Raw genomic sequence first — 21,949 nt, forward strand, 5'->3', positions numbered from 1 at the left:
GACAAATTAAAATGTTAGTTAAATTTCAGTGTTATAAAGCCGTCAGATACCAGGCTGTTCCTCATTTCGCGTCTCAGACGTTCGCCATGGGTGTTTCACTGCAGGACCGCGCTCTGCTGGTAAAGCTGTATTACAAGAATGATGATTGTGCAAGAGTAGCTCTGCAAAAATTCAGGACACTGAAGGGTAGAAAAGAAAGCGTTCGTCCAATGAGTGTCGTAGGTCTAAAGAAAATGATGCAAAAATTCGAAACGACAGGTTCGTTTGATGTGCAATCTGGTAGAGGGAGAAAACGAGTGCATTCGACGGTAGTTGAAGAAGTGGCCACAGCATTACAGGAGGGGTCGGCCGGTCGTGTGCAACCGTGCAGTGCACGAGGAATTGCCCGAACATTGGACAGGCCTACGAGCACGGTGCTGAAAATTGTACGAAACATCCTGCAATGCTATCCGTACAAAATTGGCCATGTGCAGGAGTTGCTTCCGCCTGACCTGACAGCTAGGGAGACGTTTGCGTTAGAATTCCTGGCTCGCATGGAAGTGGATAATGAATGGCCGTGGAAAATTTTGTGGAGAGATGAAGCCCATTTCCATCTGACAGGATACGTGAATACCCAGAATTGTCGAATATGGGCAACAGAAAATCCACTGGCAACGCACCCCGTACCACTTCATCCTGAAAAGGTCACGGTATGGTGTGGCTTTACGGCATCATTCATCCTAAAACCACATTTTTTCGAGCAGAGTGCTTCCGGTCCAGTTACTGCAACCGTCACTGGTCAGAGGTATGCGTCTCTTTTGCGCAACCACGTGATTCCAGCTCTGCAACAGCGTGGATGTGTGGATGAAATCATTTTTATGCAAGATGGCGCTCCTCCGCACATTGCACATCCCGTGAAGCAGCTGCTGAGGCGCCATTTCGGAAATGCTCGAATTATCGGCCGTCATTTCCCTACAGCCTGGCCGTCCCGATCGCCTGATCTTACTCCGTGTGATTTCTGGCTGTGGGGATATCTGAAGGATGCTGTGTTCCGTGCTCCAATTGCAAATTTAGCGGAATTAAAGGCACGCATTTCGCAACACATTCTGAACATCACCCCGGAGACACTGCGATCCGTTGTGGAACATGCTGTTTGTCGCTTTCAACTTGTTGCACACAACACCATATTGAACATGTTTTGTGCCAGTCTCGCGACAGTTCCGAACTTCTTTGATGAATGGTTCTTATGCGGTATGTCGCCGCAAAACTCTTGAAACCGATTTGTCCCTTTCGATGTGATATGTACAGTCATGCAAATAAAATTATTCAACAATTCTAATTTGTCAATGCATTTTAATGTGTAACTTCCACCTTAGCCATTGTTTTACGAATCGCTTCTCGTTTCTCGTCGTGATTTTGCCGCTTACAGCGCCATCTGTTGCTAACTTTTGAAACTAAATTTTTTCTTCTGCCATACGCTTTCCGCCTTTTTCAATAACATTCCTTTCAAATTTCACATCATTTTCATCAGTGGTTCTTTTTTTATAGCGTTTTGAAACTTAAACTTTAATTATAATCACCCTGTATATATGATGGTCATAGATTGCACGAAGGTTTGTTACAGTTTGTGCATAACACCCACCATTCTTGTACTGAGTTTTCACAATCAAAACTCACTGTTCTGTAGCGAAGAGCTCTAGATCGACTAAGCTGCAACGAAAGATGCGACAATGATATAGTGCCAGTGCTGCCAGGTCGAATCAAACTTGCCATTCTTCTTCTTGGCGTTTTATAAATATAAAATGTGGTTACTTAATGTCTGCTGTCGAACATATATCCTAAGATTTCTTTATCACTTTGCGAACTGTTGTCTCATTAGCTGCACATTACCTCCATGGATTGCATGAAGCTTATTAACAGTTTGTGCATAACTTTCACCATTCTTATATTAAATTTTCACAATCAAAACTCATTGCTCTGTTGTGAAGAGCTCTGTGTGGAGTAAGCTGCAACGAAGATGCGACAAGATAAAATGCCAGTGTTGCCAGGTCGGATCCAACCTGGCATTCTTGAATCAAAACATTTATCTGTATGTTAAAATACGCTCTAATTTATAAACATTTGGTTTATAAAATAGAGCGTATTTTAACATAAAAACGACTCTTTTTGGGTATTTTAACAAATAAACGACTTTTTTTTTGGGTATATTTAATCCGGTGCTTTTGTTGAGGCACCCTGTACGTGAGATAAAGATTGCGCATAATAAATTCCTAACTTTGATTCATAATAATTATTTTAAGTCTCTGATTTTGTTTGGTTATTTCTCCTGTCTATCCTAAAAAAACAACATGTTTAAAATGTATATTTTTTCAACTGCATTGTTTCAAAATTAATCCCTCATATGTGATCCTTATATAACGCTTATGACGCACGACGTTTCAGCCAACGATATTAAAGTTTGGAAATCGAAGCTCTATTAACCAATAGTAATAAAGTGAAACTATGATTGTATTATTCTTATCTAACCTTCACATTACAATCTATGCATTCTATCCTGATAATGTATATCACTTATTTTTCTTTCTGCAAGCTAATTATAAAAATGTGAAAAGTACAAATGTATTTGTTCAAGACGGGATGCGTAGATTGTATTAATTTAGCTGCTTGTCAAATATGTTTTCATGCATCAGAACTACTTACTTACCACCAGGTTAAGTTGCTGTACCGCCTGTTAGATGATTATAAGCATTTGTACTCATTTGGTGGAGCATTTCGTTTGGCCCTAGGTCCAGCCAAAAATCTCTGTGGGGTATTAACATTTCTAGCGGAATTTATAAAGTCACTTCGGAAGATGGATATTTGTGACCTGTTTGTATTAAAGAGACCCTGTCAAGACTTTGACTGTGCAAAATGAGGGTTTAGCTATGTTTTATGCATTGTGATTCCGAGTTATTTATGCATCAGCTATATCAGTTTTACATCTTCTTCTTACGCTTCAGAGCCGATTTCCAGCCTAGGTGGTCTCAGTCAGCTTCCGCCGTCTTGACACATCCAACGCCACAGTCCTCCACCTATTGACACCAATGTTTTTTAACCCCTTTTCTATATTGTCTAGCCACAGCGTAGGTTTTCATCATACATATCAAAATTTTCATTTCATATACTGTATTTACTCGTTTATATCTCCCCCTAACGTAATCCTCCCCCCATAGTTTTCATTTAGAAACGACCCACCAGCAGCTAAACGGTAATATCGCCGAACACCGGTAGTTCCGACCGAGGCTCGATTCTAAGGAAACGGTATGGCAGCATAGGCGTTTTCGGAGTTTTCCCATGTTGTAAAAACATTAGGTTATTTCTAAGCAGGAGACATGTCCTCGTCGTGACTCGAACCTCGGACCTCTCGTGCTGGCCATTACACCACGAAGGCATGCTAAGAAGGCGGGAAAAATACCTTATATACTCCCCACTTTAAAGGGCCATTGGAGATTAGGAGACCCAATCGCCAAATCCTGGTAGTAGAGAATCATCATCCACCACATTTCGGTGCCACTGTACAGGTGGTGTTTAATTATGGCAAAGCACACTAGGGGAGGGATGCTTTCGTGGAGGACTTTCTAAGGGAAACTGGCTCGTATACACGTTACACATGGGAAAAACCATGAAAACACCCAAGCAGCCAGCCCGTTCGCGGGATTCGAACCACGGACCGAACTACCAGTGTTCAGCGACTTTACCACTCGACCGCTGGTGGGAGCCAGCCACTATAGAGACACTAAGTTATTTCGAAGCAGGGGACATGAAAAATGAGCAATGCCGTCGCCGAGACTCGAGTCTCGGACTCCTCGAATACGCGCCGTTTTTTGCTGCCCATTACACCACAAAGACATGCTAAGAAGGCGGGAGAAATACCTTCTAATGTGTGTCGTGTATATGAGCCAGTTTTCCTTGAAAATTCTGCACGAAGGCACCCTTCCCATTAGACAGATATTCCTAGTGTGCTTTGCCATAATCAGCTAAACTAAAACCAAACTATTTGGAAACTTCTGATTTAAGGTAGAAGTGTAAAATGTATGCGCAAATGGAAAAGTATTTTGTATAAGTAAAAAATATATTATTGAAACTAATGAATCTTTTTAAATATATGATATAATAATATTAGTATGTTTTTATAAGTGCTTTTTATTGCATTAGGTTTCTCATCTAAGCAGTTTCTTTATAGAAATAGTATACACACGTCGAATTCCCCCCTTCCGATTTTCAAGCAGTAAACTTAATATATGTATAGGAAAAGGGAGGAATTCTGCGAATTCGCTACAATCAACAAGAGCAGTTTTCTAAACAACAACAAATTAAGCAACTACTACAAACTGAGATGTTTTCCTCCTTTTATAAGATTTTAAAATCACGCGCTAGAATTTTCCAGTACTTTCTCGAAATCAAAAAGAGATATTTATTTATTTAATGCACGCGCTCTTGTATTTTCAATTTTCCGGCTTAGCTATCTTTTAATATTCGTCACGCGCTGCACAGCGCGAGAAATAAAACCATTTAATTTATAATTGAACTAACATTAGCTTTTTAAATACCAAATTCGTAACACTATAGTGATAGTTACCGGTAGTTTATCCAGAACATTGCATTTATTATTCTTTTTCTGTAACCGAGTTCGGAAATTAAATCATTCGCATAATTTTCCCGTCTCGATTTTCGTACGTTAACATTATTTAAAAAAAGAAAGCTCGAGAGAAATACGCGAGTAAAAATACAGCATTTAAAATATAGTTTATATTTTATTTTGAAGTCATAACTCATAATATATTTTTGCGAAGGATGGAAACTTAAAAAGATATTCTTCATCTTTCCTCGAAAATCTAACAAATTATAGGCGTGAGTGCATCATGACTCATGTGCTCATGAGTTGTGATCGTAGTTGATTTGAATGAATTTTAGTTCTTACAAATTTAGTCAAATTTCATTCTACATCGTTTTCATGTTTAAAAGTAATGAAAGACTTGTAGAGTCATTAGGTATTTTTTGGAAGCAGGCAACATGAAAAATGAGCAAACGCCTTCGCCGGAAATCGAACCACGGACCTCTGGATTACTGGCCTAGCGTGCAGACCACTACGCCACGAAGGCACCCTAGGAAAGCGGGAGGAATACCTTATAGACTGTCTTGAATTATGGATAAAACTTTCGCGTAATTTCCGTATAGCTGTAAAATTTTCTTATAGCTTTGAAACACTATCTTTCCTTCGTGATATAATTGAATTAATTTATTCAAATATTTCAATTCATTTCTTTCTTCTAGACCGCTTATACCATGGCATTTTGTCTTTATAATCTGGCTATGAATCAAAGAGTGCAAGATACTTTAAGAGCAGAACTTAAAGACCGGTTACCTAGCAAATCAAGTAGAATAAGTGAAAGTGATGCCAAATTACGGTACCTTCAGCTCGTTATTAAAGAAACTCTAAGGTGAGTAATTACTGCTTATTTTCGATTTTCAAAGAGCATCCATTCACATGTATTTAATCAGAAACCATTGTTTCCAGTTTATAATAAGTGAATATATGTGGTTAAATGTGTGCTATACATTTTTTAAGCATATATTTTATGTTAAACTGAGATTTTGACTGTACAAATGCTGCTTATTAAAACTACAGTAGACGCCCATGGCTTCTTTGATATCTTTAGTCAAAGAATAACGTTAAACGATGAGAAAAATATTTCTCAAAATAGCAATGGTATTTAACTAATTTAATGCAAATATAGCTAGATATATATAAATAGATACTTTCACAGCATTTTAATCAGGAGAATGCAAAAATTTGCTTATGAACGTGTTCATAACGTTTCTGTATATTATTTGACCGATGATGTACGTCTAACCGTAACCCTTGGATTTCCGAAGCCTGCGCTAACCTCTATGCTTAGAATACCGAAACGACCGTTCCCGTCTATTACCCTTCCCATCCATTAACGCACCAAAAGGTATGACATCCTTTCTACTTCCTAACAAAGAAGCGTTCATTAGTCTTTTAGGACAAGCTGTCTGCAATTACCTGTTACAATGCATTTGGGGAAAGTGCACCTGCTATTGCATACTTTAGGGGGGGGGAGAAAACAATATTACAAACTCTGCCGTTTCGGGCGGTTGTTGTTGTTTGAATGAAATGTTGTCTCGGGCATTTTGGCCTTCAAACGGTTAATGTTCGAATGGGTCCCTCATTGGAAGAGAGCTTGCCAATGTAGTGTTTGAAACTGTGGAAACATGCAACATTTTTTTTGTACAGATGTTTCCAGAGGACATTTTTTTAGGAGGAAAAAAACTTGAAGAAGAGGGACCTGTATCTAATCGCCTTTAAAATCGATAGAGCTATTCAAAATGTACGTCAGTCTATGACTGCTTTATTAGCTCAAAGGGGCGTTACCCGGGAGGTTTTTTAGACTCGAAGCGTGCATTTTGCGTCGAATCACTATAAACGGCTGTATCACTTTTCAGATTATAGGCATGTTTCTTGCATTGTGGAAAAACGGCAGTACCTAGAGGCAACAAATTTTGAATAATGTAGCCCTCTATCCGAACATGTGCACCTGGAAGCCCGAAATTTATATCTCATACACTCTAAAATTTTAGTTTACAAGCTCAACGATTTAAAAGCGATCAGTGAGAACACTGTACGGAATAAAGCATTTTTATCTCCAATGCGGGAGCCTATGTATCGGAAATTATAAAGATATGCTGTTTTTAAATATTTTGTGACTTTGCTGTTGAATTGAATTTTATGTGAATTGAATTTTATATGAAGAACGTGATATTTAATGAATAATGTTAACAAATAAAATCTTAAAAATAAAAAGACAAAAAAAAGTTTTTAAGCCATCTTACTGAGAAAACTGAACATGAATATGATGAACTGACAAAAGACTGGAAAAAGCAAGAAATGTACGCCAACACTTAACTCTGAATAGGGAATTCTAAACATATGCTGCTGTGCTGCTTTTAAAATCTTTGTAATTTTGCAGTTGAATTGTATATGGCGTAAGTACGAAGAAAATGATACTTAATAATAGTGCTGAAAAGGAAAAAAAATAGCAGCAAAACTGGCAGATTACAAGCTAAGCTAGAGCGTTATAAACCTTAAAAAACCCTTCTGGAATACCATTAAAAATTGATGCATTTCAGAATTTTTTTTTTTTTTTTTGGCCTTATTTTAAATGGTTGAACCAATTCGAACCAAACTGTTTCGTGACTTAATCCTTTACTTGACGACATTTCTCTATCACTTGCAATTTTTGTATTCAATTTTGAACTTATTTGGCGACTTTACGACAATTTAAAAAATTCGTTCTAAGATGTTTTCGTCATATTAACCGAATTGTTGATCACTTTAAAAGCAGTTCTTAAGAATATTCTTTTTCATTTTTTAATCTGATTGATTTAAATAAAAATACATTTAATTCAAGATATATCCAATTAAAAGTATATAAAATTATTATGAAAAGACGTTACAGATTTTTTTTCACTTTTCAAATATACACAAGATAAATAACATTCCCATGTTAGTCTAAACATGTATTCATCTAATGTTATAAAACATTTTGCTATTCCATCTGAACCATCTCTTTTGGTAGTTTCTACTAATAAACTATGATTAATTTTAAAACAGCTATTTAGGACACCCTTTAGGAAAGGGGTCAGATTTTATTAAAATTTCAGATTTTATTAAAACGTTCAGATATTTCGATTTAAACGTTCAGTCAAAATATTCAGATTTTATTAAAACGTTCCGAAAGGGTTCCTTTCAGAATTTTTTTAAAAAAAGTTATTATTTTATTTATTTATTTTATTCAGTTTACCTCGCGGCCTTCAGTAGAGTTCTGGTATTTCTAGTTTAAGAAATTAAATTTTGAACTGAGGAGAGGCACGAAACTCAGTCAGCTTCGATTATTTTTTACGGTATAACGCCTTTGATTGCATTTCTGGAATCTGATTGGTTTATAAGCGTAATAATTTAGTTTTAAAATCTTGCAATATATATGCTAATAATTTGTGTTGTTGCTCTATATCTAATAAATTTTGTAATTTATTAGCATAAACTCTCATCCGCGAAACTTTTCAAAATTGGTGATATAAGTTTAATGTTATAAAATGTTTGCAAAATATTTACTCTAAATCCTGTGGTAAGGTAAAATAACAGCAGCAGTCCTCACACTTTTGTTTCAGAGTTAATCCTGTGGCTATTGGGACAGGAAGAATACTTCCTACCGATGTAGTTCTTTCCGGATATAATGTTCCTGCTGGAGTAAGTGACACTTAATAGTATTTCTCATTTATAAAATATTTTCTGTCTACAATTCAAATTTAGAAAAATGAAATGAACATGAAGGAACAAAAACTTTTTATATGTGTCTAAGTATATAATATATGTTATTTTTCGATATATTTTGAAAATAATATTGAAAAGCTCAAATATAATCAGTAATAAATTTAATAATATTAATTAATTCTTTATGGAAAAATTATTTAATGCCTGTAGTTTATTTAATTAAACATTAAATCAGTAATAATATTTATGTTTGCATAAAACAAATTTGTATTTCCAAAATCCAAGGACCCCCCCCCCTCCAAAAAAAGAATCCACTCTCATTTTTGGAGAAGTGAAGTATCATATCGAGGAGAAGAGAATGGTCTAGTATAGCGATTTTCAACCGGTGGTACGTGTACCACTGGGTAGCACGCAAGAGAAAAGTAGGTGGTACTCAACGAAGCAAAGTATTTTTAACTATTAACTTAAAAAATCTCGTGAAGAAAAAGAACAATTGATTGAAATTTCCTATGATCGAACACTAATTGAAGATTTAAAAAATAACACATACACTTTTGGCTGAACCCAAAAAATGGATTTAAAGCGTTTCAAATAAGGCTATTAAATTTTTATTGCCTTTGGCACAACGTATTTGTGTGAATGAGGATTTTCCTCCACGTTTTATTTGAAAAATAAATACAGAACAAAATTAAAAGCGGATCCTAATTTGCGATTAAAGTTGAATGAAATAAGACCACACATATTGAAATTGATCTCTCTTAAGCAGGCCCAATTTTCGCCCTAAATTTTAGAATTAAAGTATTATAACTTAACTTAAATTTTGATAATTAAAATGGTAACCCATTTTTAATCTAATATTTTATATGTGTGCATATTTAATACAAAAAGCCAATAGGTTGTGCAAATGACAACATATATATGTAATATTTAAGAAATTGAAAAACAATCAGTGTAAAATATATTAGTGGTACTAAAGTTTTTAATTTTTTTTTTTTTTTTTTTTTAGATGGGACGCGTTAGTCAAAAGTTTGAGAACCGCTGGTGTATAGAAATGTTCTCAAACTGAAATTACATGTGGGATTAATGCACCATCTGAAAACAATTAATGGGCAAAATTTTTTTTTCAAAAAAATGAAAATTTTTCATTAAGAAGATAAAAAATACTTTAAATAAATTTTAAATTTCTCTTACTAAATATAATCCAAAAATAATAATATCGCAAAGGAAAAATTCCAATAATATACCGTGTCTCACAAAAATAACCGGCCATTATATTTTTTTACATTTTAAGTAATAGGAAAAAAGCTTTGAAATAAAATAATAAAGAATAGTTTTTCTTTAAATATATATTTTCTTATTTCTCTCTTTGTGTTTAATAAATTAAAAAAAAATAAATGGTAAATTTAAAAAATAACATTTTAGGCTGAAGTGTCAAAAAAAAGAAACCAGAATAATTTTGTGGTACCTTTTTTAACACAATAATTCATTTATTTGCATCAAAAGAAAGAGAAATCTATTAAGATTACTGCCTATTTACTTAATTTAAGTAATTCTACAGTTTTCGATATTATTAAGCATTATAAGTAACAGAATCGTATTCAAAACAAAAGACATGGAAGACCATCCAAGTTATCTAGAATGAAACGCTTTATTCTAAGGAATATTAAAAAGAATCCATGATTGAGTTTTCCTAAACTTGTTGCGGAACTTCGCGAATTGTATGGAATATGTGTAAATCCAGAAACCGTAAGAAGAGTGATACGATTTGCAAGATACCATGGGCGAGTAGTAAGAGGAAAATTTTATGCCAGTAAAAAAAAAAAAAAAACAAAAACAACAACAAAAAAAAAAAAAAAACCTAAAACTTCGACTGGTTTTTGCAAAGTCGATGAAACAAAAGACACCCGACTACTGGAAAAAAGTGTTGTTTGCTGATAAAAGTAAATTTAGCATCTTGTGTGTGTGTGATTATGGCAAAACCTCGAAGGCTATCTGCCTAAGGGGAGGGATGCCTTCGTGGAGGACTTTCTAAGGGAAACTTGCTCGTATACACGTTACACATGGGGAAAACCACGAAAACGCCCATGCAGCCAGCCCGTTCGCGGGATTCGAACCTCGGACCGAACTACCAGTGTTCAGCGACTTTACCGCTCGGCCGCTGGTTGGCTGCAAATTTAGCATCATCGGCTTAGATGGACGAATGCTGATATGGAAAAAAACCCAACGAAGAATTTCGGAATCAAAACTTACCACCACCTGTTAAACACGGGGGAAGAGGAATTATGATATGGGTATCTATGCACATTCCGGTGCTGGTAATATAGAGTTCATAGATGGTATTACGGATTCCTCTCTCCAATGTAAGTACCTTGACATCTCGAAGCGAAAGTTGGCATCTTCAACACAATATACAAAATAATTTTAAATTCTATCAGGACAGTGATCCAAAGCGTACTACGCGCAATGTTAGACTCTGGCTGTTATATAAGTGTCCAGAAGTTATTAAAATACCATTCTCAATCGCCAGATCTTAATCCTGTTGAACATATTTGGCAGGAAATGGAATCAAAAATTCGAAAACAGAGCATATCTTCGCGGGAGCAACTGAAAGCAGTGATTCAAGAGGAGTGGCATAAAAAAAGTCTAAAAAATAACAAAAACACTTGTGGAGTCAAAACCCAGAAGGTTAAATGAAGTGATCAAATGTAAATGTAATCTCACAAGATATTAAGAAGCAAAAACTATATAAGTTTTTTTTCATTCTTCGCTGTTACTAAAAGTTTCCGATTATTTTTGAGGTAATATTTTGCCCCATTTAAACAAACGATATTGATTTTTGAATTTAATCTTCATCTTTTCGAAAATCTATTTACTGTTAAAGAATTGTTGAATTTATATAAAATCAAAATAAAAGCCTTTGTTTTATTTTAATTTATTTCAGTTTTTATGTTCATTGAAAATTAGAAAAATTCGAAGTGTCTGATCACATTTGAAAGCCACTGTTATATTTACTTTCTGTCTGAAATCTTAAGTTTAGTACCTGCAAGACATTTTTGTTGGCTACACTTTGTAATTCAAATATACTGACAGATAAATATTAAATTCCTAGAATAACATTTCTTTCAAATAATTCTAACTTGTTTAATTAGTCACTGAGTAGCTTACAGTAATTTAAACAAAAAACAAAGTGTTACAAAAATTTTCGAAGTTTTCAGAGAAAATTTGTCAAATGGGGCAAAACTTGAGAATAAATAATAACAACTTAGTCTCTTTCTCTTATCTATTGAATTTTTGTTGACGCCTGAATTAAAAAAATTATATTTATATGTAAATAACATATTAATTTGAAATTAATTAATCAGTTACCTCATTTATTTGTTTTATTATTACTTTTTAAGTAAAATATTTTTTTCAGTTAGTTTTGGGATGAGTTTTTTGATTAAATCTGAAAGGTTTCAAATTTTGTATTACACCCACAGAGGTTTTTTTTTTTTTTTTTTTACCATTTTGTGTATTACCTTGTAGAGACATTAGGATTTTTTTTTTTTTTTTTTTTTTTTTTGAAAGCAGACGAGATGAAAAATTAGCAATCGCCTTCGTCGGGAATCAAACCACGGACCTCTGGAATACCGGCCCAATGTGCAGAACCACTACACTACGAAGGCACGCTAGGAAAGCGGGAGAATAACCGTATATACTTCCCTTTTTAAAGGACGAATAGGGTTTTAGGGGACCTAGTCGCCAAATTCTGGGTGTGGACAATCTTCATCCAACATCCTTTTAGTTTAAGTGCAACATCACAAAATATTTAAAAGAGCATATCTTTAGAATTTCCAATACATAGTCTCGCGCGCTAGAGATAAAAATGTTCTCTTTTTTCCCGCCTAAAGTAAATCGCATATACAAGTGCACGGCTAGCTTTAAAATCGTTGAGTTTCTTAATCAAAATTCGTTAACGTTTTACAAAATTTGAAATAGATAATAAAACAAACTAGAAATTCAAAATTCGGGCTTCCAAGTGCCCATGTTCGGTTGGAGAATTACGTTATTCAGAATTTGATGGCTCTAGGTACCTTTTTTTTCACAGTGCGAAAATCATTCATGCATTCATGCAGATTCTTCATTATTTACTTTCTTTAAATTTAATACATGGCGATAATATCTAATTGCAACAGTTTGAAATGTGAATCAATGGAGAAAGTGAAACGAAGCAAAATTCCGTTTTGTCACTAATGCCCCTTTGGGCTAATAAAACATTTTTTAGTTTATTTTTACAAATCATAAATTTTTTAACCTCAAAATTGCTTGGATAGTTACAATTTATTTCATTTAATTATTTTGTATGTAAATAACTACATATTTCTTTATTTCTTACTATAGCTTAATAATTGATGGCGTTTTGATTCTGATAAAATTTGTAGCCTTGGAGAAATTTTTACGGGACATTATCTTCAGCACGAATTGTAGATGCTCATCGGCCAAACTGATTTTTTTCTTCTTAATTTTGAACTCCGAAAATAAGCAGTTCACATAAATGTATTCTCAAACAAAGCTATTATTCTTAGTGCACAATTTCGTAACTATTTACATTTGAAAAAATACCAGTAAAAGTTAATAAAAGCGCATCTTTAGATCTTTGAATAAGATTTACATCACGTTGTAAATTAATTAGCTATGTTTATAAATTTTCTGGTGCGTTATTCATGTTTGTTTTTAATGGAAAGAAAATAATGTAAACTTGGACTTCAAATAACTGATATGTTGAGATTTTTACAACACCATAATCGAAATGTGTTGAAAGGCCGTGGGAAAAAATTACTTCGGTACCTGCAAGTGTAAAACCAATGAATTAGATAGTTTTCATAAAATTTTGAGAATTTGCGTTATGTAAAGCAAATTTAACTTCAACTGCATATATAGCCAAACAGCACTAAATTTAGACTAGAAGAGAAACACGCTAATGTGACAATCAAAATCGTAAAAAACAACCTTATATTTAGCATAGGTATAATGAAACACTCAATCGATTTCGAGGGCAGCTAAAGGTCCCTCCTCATCAGGAGAAAGAAATACATAGAAAGAAGAAAATAGGAATCACAGAAACACGTGGTGCTTATCAGCACTGCACGTGGTTATAACTAGATTTTTAATCAGAGTTGCACTGGCCGCCTACTTTTACTGAGCCAGGCTGTCTGATCAAGCATAAAGAAATATTAGCGAAGTTAAAATAGGGAGCGAGGGGCAAATGCACATTACGCTCAAAATCTGAACTTCAAATAATGGAAAGCAACCACTGAACGGATTTTTATACCCTCTGGTAGTACCAAGTGCGAGGAGGTAACGCCATCTATCGGCAAAAATAATTGAATTAAGATAGTAGAATTTTAAAGGCATTAGGAAGGACTGGATTGGACTTCAAATCATTAACTAAACTTTCTAAATCTTTGTGAATGTGAAAAGCCTCAAGAAAATCCAATTCGCCTATGGAAGAAGCCTTTTGGATGATTTTTGCAGACCCAAAATTAAAATTATGGTTAAAAGTCCAGCTATGATACGCTATTGAAGACTTGTTAATTTCCCCTTTTTTGACATAAGATTCATGTTCCTTGATACGAAACTTCAACGCTCTTTTTGTTTGGCCAATATATCTTAAACCACACTGACATGATATACTATAAATTCCCCAAGAATTCAAGACAGAAACGCAATCTTTTAGAATCGAAGGGTGAATTTTATTAATAGGGGAGAAACCGACTTGAAAATTGAATTTCTGGAGAATCCGTGCAATTTTAGCAATTTTATAGCTAACAGAAGGATAAAATGGAAGCACGACAAGGTCATTGATATTATTTCTAACAGTGGAATGTCTTCTTTATGGGAATCTGAAAATTTTTTGACGGCTTTATCAATAATCACGGGAGAAAATCCACGGTCAATCGCAACTGCTCTCAAATAATTAAGTTCATTGGTAAGCAAAGATTCAGAGGAACAAACTTTTAGCGCGCGGAAAACATAATAGTAAAAAGAAGCCATTTTTTGCTTAACAGGGTGGCATGACTTGGCATGGGGTGGTAAACAAACTGCAAAGTGTTTACGGTACACAGTGGTGCTAAAATCGGTTTCATTGCGGATTATAAGAATATCGAGGAAGGGGAGGGAATTGTTGGATTCAATTTCAAGAGTGAATTGGATGGCTGGATCAATTGAATTCATAATAGATAGAATCTCGGATAAATCCTCTTTATAACCGTCAAAAAGTGCGAAAGTGTCGTCAACATACCGAATCCAAAGACGAAAAGATAATTTATCAAATAATTTCATCTCAAAATAGTGCATATAAATGTCAGCAAGTACCGGACTGAGAGGATTACCCATAGCCAATCCTTCAACTTGACCAAAATATGCATTTTGGAAAACAAAGTGGGTTTGACTTAGAGAAACTTTAGTAAGCGAAACCAACTCATTAATTTCAGTATGTGTGAAGTGAAATTCCCGAAGCCTAGTTTCAAGACAATTTAGTGCTCCTTCGACCGGAACATTAGTAAACAATGTTTTGACATCAAATGAAACCATAATGGAACGAAGTGGGGAAATATTTTTAAGTTTATCAATGACTTCAACAGAATTTTTTACAGTGTGAATATTGTTATCAAGTAGAGGAGAAAATCTGGAAACTAAATATTTGGCCAAAGGATATGAAGCAGTACCTATGTTGGAAACAATTGGTCGAAAAGGAATACCGATTTTGTGGACTTTTGGAAGAGCATAAAGTCTAGCGCAATTAGTAATAGGCGGAATAAGTGATTTCTTCAACTGAGTTGGCAGAATGTGGGAAGATTTAATAGCACTTTTTACTTTCATGAGGTCCGAAGTTGAAGGATCTTTAGGGATCGAGCAGTATGGGCCTTCATTTATCAATTTAGAGACTCCAGTAATATATGTGTGTTTGTCCATAACAACGATCTGTCCGCCCTTATCAGCTTTAGAGATAATGATATTAGTATCAGAATGAATTTCACGTAAGATCTCATTTTCCTTTTTGCTAAGATTAGAACCCAAAGATTTATTGTTAAAATTAACGTTATGAGTAATTAGGTGGCGGATTGTATCCTTCTGCGTTTCCGAAATTTTGGAGAATTTAAAGGCTTTCTCTATAGGGGCGATGATTTGAGGAATTGAAGGTTTAGATGTCTTTGAAAAGTTGAAATTATATTTTAATACTTTTAACTGATCCTCCGAAAGATTCCTATTGGAGATATTAACGATGGAGTTAACGTTTACAGTGGGAAGATCAGCTAGATAATTGGGACTATCCGACTGGTGTGTGAGTTTTTGGAATTTAGAAATGAGCACATTTTTATGCCGTTGACAAACGGTATCGGTTCTAGACCAGGATGTATGTTCAAATGAGGAAAAATTTTCAGTGGAATTAGCATTTTTTTTTTTTTTTTACTAAATTTATTTAAATTTGGATAAGTCTGACTCTTGCGTGATTCTGAAAGCGATGATGTGAGATCGGAAGTTATAAGGTGGAAAGGTCAGCTGACAGCTGGCTTTAGGGCTAGAAACTCTCCCAGGAAGAGGGGTGATTTAGTTTTTTGTACTTCCTTTCGTGACAGGAACGGAAAAGAATCTTGGAATATTTGCAACTAAGCATCGTTTTGTTAAAATTAAAATGGACCAGGGGCAGCGTGGTTTAGGAATCAGAAAATAAATATATCGAAAGTCTGATAAAAGAATATTACATTCCTTTAGCAGACGTACTTTAATTTTGTTTCTAAATTGATAGCTCGATGGAAAATATAAATTTCTATTTATTATACTTATAATATAAATCACCGGGCTATTGATTAAGGCTCTAATGATAAGTAAAAATTGCTAATAAGAACTGGAATTAAAGGAACAGTTAAAAATGGCAGTAAAATTACAATAAAAAGGTCACTGGATAGCTAAGAACTGATTAGAAGGAAATATAAAAATATAAATAAAATTGCAATAAAAAGGATCATTGGACGATTGAGAATTGATTAAAGGATAAAATGAAAATGAGAATAAAATTGCAATAGAAAGGTCATTGGAAAATTAAGAAATAATTAGAGGAAGCGGTGAAAGCGAGATTAAAATTACCATAATAAGTGCATGGGACACTCAAGAATGGATTAGAGGAAGAGGTGCGAAATGAGAGTAAAATTGGAATACAAAATCATTGTACGTTCATAGATGGGCTATGAAATGAGGAAGAGGGAGAAATGAGAGTAAAATTTCAATACAAAGGCCATTGGACGGACGAGATTGGATTAGAGAAAGAGGGAGAAATGAGAGTAAAATTGCAATAAAAAGGCCATTGGACGGACGAGATTGGATTAGAGAAAGAGGGAGAAATGAGAGTAAAATTGCAATAAAAAGGCCATTGGACGGACGAGATTGGATTAGAGAAAGAGGGAGAAATGAGAGTAAAATTGCAATAAAAAGGCCATTGGACGGACGAGATTGGATTAGAGAAAGAGAGAGAAATGAGAGTAAAATTGCAATAAAAAGGCCATTGGATGGACGAGATTGGATTAGAGAAAGAGGAAGAAATAAGAGTAAACGGTATTGGACGGCCAAGAAAAAATTAGAGGAAGAAGTGAAAGTAAAGCTGCTGTAAAATGTCTCGATCGAGACTTAATGAGAGTAGAGATGAAAATGAGAGATAAATTGTAATAAAAAGTTCATTCAGCAGTCAAGAATTTGTTTCAAGTTGTTGTTTCTAACTGTTCACTGCTATGTGCGCCGATTAATGGTATCATTCGGATATTGTTAACAAATTGCCGAAATGCCGCCCGCTCGTATACAAAGATGTGGAAAATATAAAATTTATTCTAATGTTAATGTGATCAAAATATTAAAGAATAAACTTTTTAAACCTAGGTAAATTCACCATGTAATCTAAAGTCACCAAATAAGGTTGAAATCAAGCCAAATGACAGAGAAATGTCGCCAAGTAAGGTATGAGGTCGCCAAATAGCTTTAATCAAACCAAAGTCAACCATATATAAAAGAACTCGCTTTCCAAGTTTTAGGATGATCAATTGTTTAACGAAACTGCATTTTATATGAACGAAACTGCATTTTATATGAACTTCATTTATCGCATATAAAACGTTCTTTATTCTGGTTTGAGCCTTAGATATTTATCAGTGTTTTGTTCTGCGAAACGCTCACTTTTTTAAATCTGTTTAATCATTTTTATCACGGAAATTAGTAAATTTGTAATGATCTGAGTCTAAAGGGTCATTCACACTGGGGTTCATATGAGCTAACGGAGTCAGTTCTATTTGTCAACTAGCTCGGCTTTATGTGAAATTCAGAATTTTTCACTGAATTAAAACTGATTTTCTCGCCATTGTGGAGCATTGCCAGCTGCAACAGGTGTTTTCATTTGCTCGTATGAACCCAGTGTGAACAGACCTTAGAGCTTCGCTCAGACTACGGAATTGTCGCCATAAAGCTTTGTGATTTAAGGCATAAAAGTCATTAAGTCTATTCACACTTATTTAGCAGTGTTAAGCCACAGCCAACCACGGAAGGAAAGTTGCGCGAGCGTAAATGTGTAGCTGAAACAGCGCAACCGTTAACTGATGTTTGCTTCGCTGTGATTGGTCGACTGTTGTATCAAGTGGCGTAAAGTAGAAAATTAGAACATTTATGCAAAATCCTTAAACCAATTTTTCTGACGTAGCAAGGTCTGGTTGCATAGTAGCGAAACTCGGATTCGACCACACATGATTCAGTCAACATATTAGATCACCGTGACCAGCTCCCAGAAATGATTCAACGGATTTCTGCTTTTCTCAACCCTTCTTATGCAAAATTTTAAGGAATCATGAAGGTATTATTTGCAAATCAAAGCAAAATCGAAATGTTAACATTAAACTGATGCATAGCTGAAAAGATCACAATGTTGAGAAAGCACTGAAGATTTAGTTTACAAATGTCTGAGAAAGATGTGGCAATCAACGCTCCACTGATGTGGCAGAAATCTAAAAAATTAGCTGTAAAAGGATAGGGTTGTTAATTAATTAAGATTAGGCTTGCAGCATCGGTCTATTTTGTCACGTTGTTCATCGGTCTACTTTGTCATGTTGTTTATCGGTCCATTTTGTCACGTAGTCACTCACTTATTGTTCACGGTGTGGATGCCTATTAACCATCTATCTATAACTCTGTAATTGTGAAACTGAAATTGTTCTCCTCACCCACACTGCACTCTTCTTCCATCATTGCACCATTGACTCGCCTAGCATTTGTTTGCAGCATCCCCAGCACTCGTCTTGAGGACAATATGCAGCAAAGAGTGTTATGTAGACCTAGTTAATTTCGTCAGCGAGGCTATCTGGCCGATATGCTAACTTCCCCAGTGGATCGGCTGCCTCGCTGTCGGTGGAAAGAAAGAAAGAAAGAAAGAAAGAATCGGTCTATTCATATTTAATATCATTATGAACAGTTCATAAATGAACATTTGCGTACAGCTGCATACTATCCATTGTGAAATCCCCCCTTTAAAATGCTGTAAACGGATTTATACGCTTTTAGTTATATTAGTTTAACTCCGTCGATATCTGATGATCACAATGATACCCCACTGATATTGATTAACAATTTTTTTTATCATCGTTTAATGTTATCAAAATAGTCTTGGACAAATCTGATGACACTAAGCGAAGTCTCCTATACTTTGAGCCTGCTGTACTGTAAAAGACTGGAGATATCTCAACGCCACCTATATCCAAAAATCAGGTAATTGCACCAAACACTCAATGTTCTAGGACTGGACCTATGCCAAGTCGCAAATTAAATGCAAAATTTTCAGTGCTACGATCTCCAAAATATCAACTCTTGTATTTACGTAATACAATATTTTAATCAATATACTAAACGGTTTGTATTATTTATGTAACTTTGCCTAATTTTATATTATCCTCTTATGTTTAAATGTAACACTTCCGATGTATAACTCCAGTATTGCTTAGAAATAGTCAATTCAAGTTCTTCATACTCTACCTTGTTAGTGTATTGGAGCAATACTTGTTCGATTCTGTAGTGAAGTTTCTGGTATCCCATGTACTTTTACCTGTTTACCTGCTGTACTTTGAAATTGTATGTGGTAGACGGAGTAAAAACTAAATTCTGCTGTCTACTAAATGCTGAAAAGTAGATTGTATGTGTTTTTAATGATTTATTAATAACAAACAGACAAACAACGATCCAATGATAAAGTTCCAAAAGACTCTTTTGCAAGCAAAGAGTTTCCAGATGCATGGATTCCAGATCAATCATCTTCTTGTAGTATGATCTTAAGTTCAAGTAAATGGTTGTTAATAAATATAGGCAAAACCGCTCCTTTATGAGATTGGATCGGACCTGTTTTTTTACTGAAATGAGCCGGTTCTTTTTTATGACTCACCGTTTTCTAACAATAGACTTAATGAAAAAGATTAGAAACGAGGAGTGAATCAAGAGCAGTTAGTGAGGATGGAGCGAAAAGCGGAAAAATCGAACGAGCAGTTGAACTGGCACGTTTAGCGAATGAGAGAATAGCGAAAAGAATCCCGCAAGCCGAGGAATCGGAAGAATGAATTCAACACTAACATTAAACATCCTGAACGTTAATATCAAATGCTAACATCCTGAAATGCTAACATCAAACGCAGAATATCCTGAAATGATTTCTTTTAACTGTAGTTTTGAGATTCCATAAAACCTCCTTTCTACACAGAACTAACAATAAAATTCTAGAGAATAAAATTTTTAAAAAAATTAGGAAATGAGAAAACTTAAATCCACTTTTAAAAATTAAACTCACTCACATGGGGGGGATAAACTTCTTTTTCTCCCTAAAATGGGAAGTTGGCACTCTTCCAGCTCATCCTCCGCTCTTTTTTCCCAATTAAAGTGAATCAGTTCGTGAACGAATAGCCTATCCCTCTCCCTGGCACGGATCCAACAAGAGCTACCCATGAACTGTAAAAAAGCTATAACTCAGTTCTTTGGAGTCAGGGTAAATTCGCTCATTAAAGTGAACCGGTTCTTTGAATCATTTTCTGAGCGGGTCGTCCAACTTTGTTGTTGAACCAAAGGGGACTGGGAGGCACCAGAACTTGCCAGCTAGCGTTAGGCAATAACGATCATCTTGAGTTTTATTTTCATAAATAAGTAAATCGAGTAAATACACGAAATATATGATAGCTACAAATGGCCAAACTTTGTCACAGTAGTCATCTTATATTGAAGCCAACTGTAGGCAGAAGTAATGAAAGAAATCTCTTTACGTTAAATCATCTGAAATGGAAAAAGCAGAAACAATTTTTTTCCAATACTGGAATAATAAGCATATAAAAAAACAGCCCACAACGTGGTATTTGCTCTTTGCTTTTGGTCCAGTAGCTAGATTGGTAATTACAGTCTACTGGCTGCGGTCTAGAATTCGAGTTGCTGGATGGCTGACTTTAAATCTGGGAGAAAGTATGAGAAAAATGTTGGGTTGCTTATGGGAATTCGGATTCTGAGATATTGGGGTCATGTGAGCCGAGAAATCTTTTATTACTTTAAAAGTAATAAAATATCTCATCGGGGAGAGAGGAGAAACAGCAATTTCTGCAATAATGTATTATGAGCGAAATAATAAATTTAGAAAATTATTTCGCTATTAGCAATTTTTGCTTAAAAATGAGTAGTTATTTAGATATAATTAATTTCGCAAAAATAATAATAGTAATGTTACGAATTTTGTACTTTTAGTTGATTATTTAGTTTAGTTTATTTGCTAGCTAATTTTAGTAGAATTATAAGTAAATTACTGTATTTTTCTGTGTAATGATGTACCGCGAGATAAAGTCTAAGAGAAAGCTATGCCAGAAAAGTAAGAATAGAGGGGTAAGTACTCTTAACATTGAGTAAATGTGAATCTTAGTAATTTGGCGAGATATCGCCAAGCTGTTAACGGTTTTGGCAACTTATTTTGTCGCCAAATTTGACCATTTGGCGACATTTGGGTCCGGTCCGTGTATTACCTAATATATATTGAAATTGAATAAATGTAATTGACACTATGTTAGCTGCAACCGTAATTTAATCCTCTTATTGTTTTCCAGTAATCTCGAGAAGCAGAAAGTACTAGAAATATCTCGCGACCGGTTGAAAACTATTTAAGGACGAAAAGAGAGCATTTGCTCTTAGTTGCTTAGTCAGCTCCTGTTGCTATTGTTGCGAGTTCAGCATGAGATCGGATTAGCTTTCTTCTTATATGCGCTTTGCATTGCCTTGTGTTTAACGTTCTTAGTAGTTTGAAGTGTAACTACTGATTGTACTGTGTGATACTGTGAACACTTGTACGAATATTTCTGTCGGAAATTCCGAAGTTCTTAAGTATTTCTTTTCATAAAAATAGTTTTTTTTTAATTAACCTTTTATCGGACTTGTGCATTCAATCTACTACGAACCCGCACGCACGGAATGCTTCAGAAATAATAGTCTTAGGGAATTATTTCGCTATTATTAATTATTACTTAAAATGAGTAGATATTAAGATATAGCTAATTTCGCAAAAACATTTTAATAAGATATTTGCGTTATGTTGTAAAATTGTTTTTTACA

General features: G+C 34.7%; 1 protein-coding gene across 2 annotated transcripts in view; it reads left to right on the plus strand.

Moving 5' to 3' along the window:
* Window positions 1–21,949, plus strand: part of LOC118203426 (cytochrome P450 302a1, mitochondrial-like) — a 99,349-nt gene that overhangs the window by 72,876 nt on the left and 4,524 nt on the right. For both annotated transcript variants that reach the window (XM_035375702.2, XM_035375703.2), the window contains exons 7-8: window positions 5,293–5,459; window positions 8,212–8,290. In XM_035375702.2, coding sequence (XP_035231593.1) covers window positions 5,293–5,459; window positions 8,212–8,290 — 246 coding nt within the window. The remainder of the gene's footprint in view (window positions 1–5,292; window positions 5,460–8,211; window positions 8,291–21,949) is intronic.

This window comes from Stegodyphus dumicola, chromosome 3 (genome assembly GCF_044657685.1).
Source record: "Stegodyphus dumicola isolate Sdum_Otavi_A_Nest chromosome 3, ASM4465768v1".
In the NCBI taxonomy this organism is placed as follows: Eukaryota; Metazoa; Arthropoda; class Arachnida; order Araneae; family Eresidae; genus Stegodyphus; species Stegodyphus dumicola.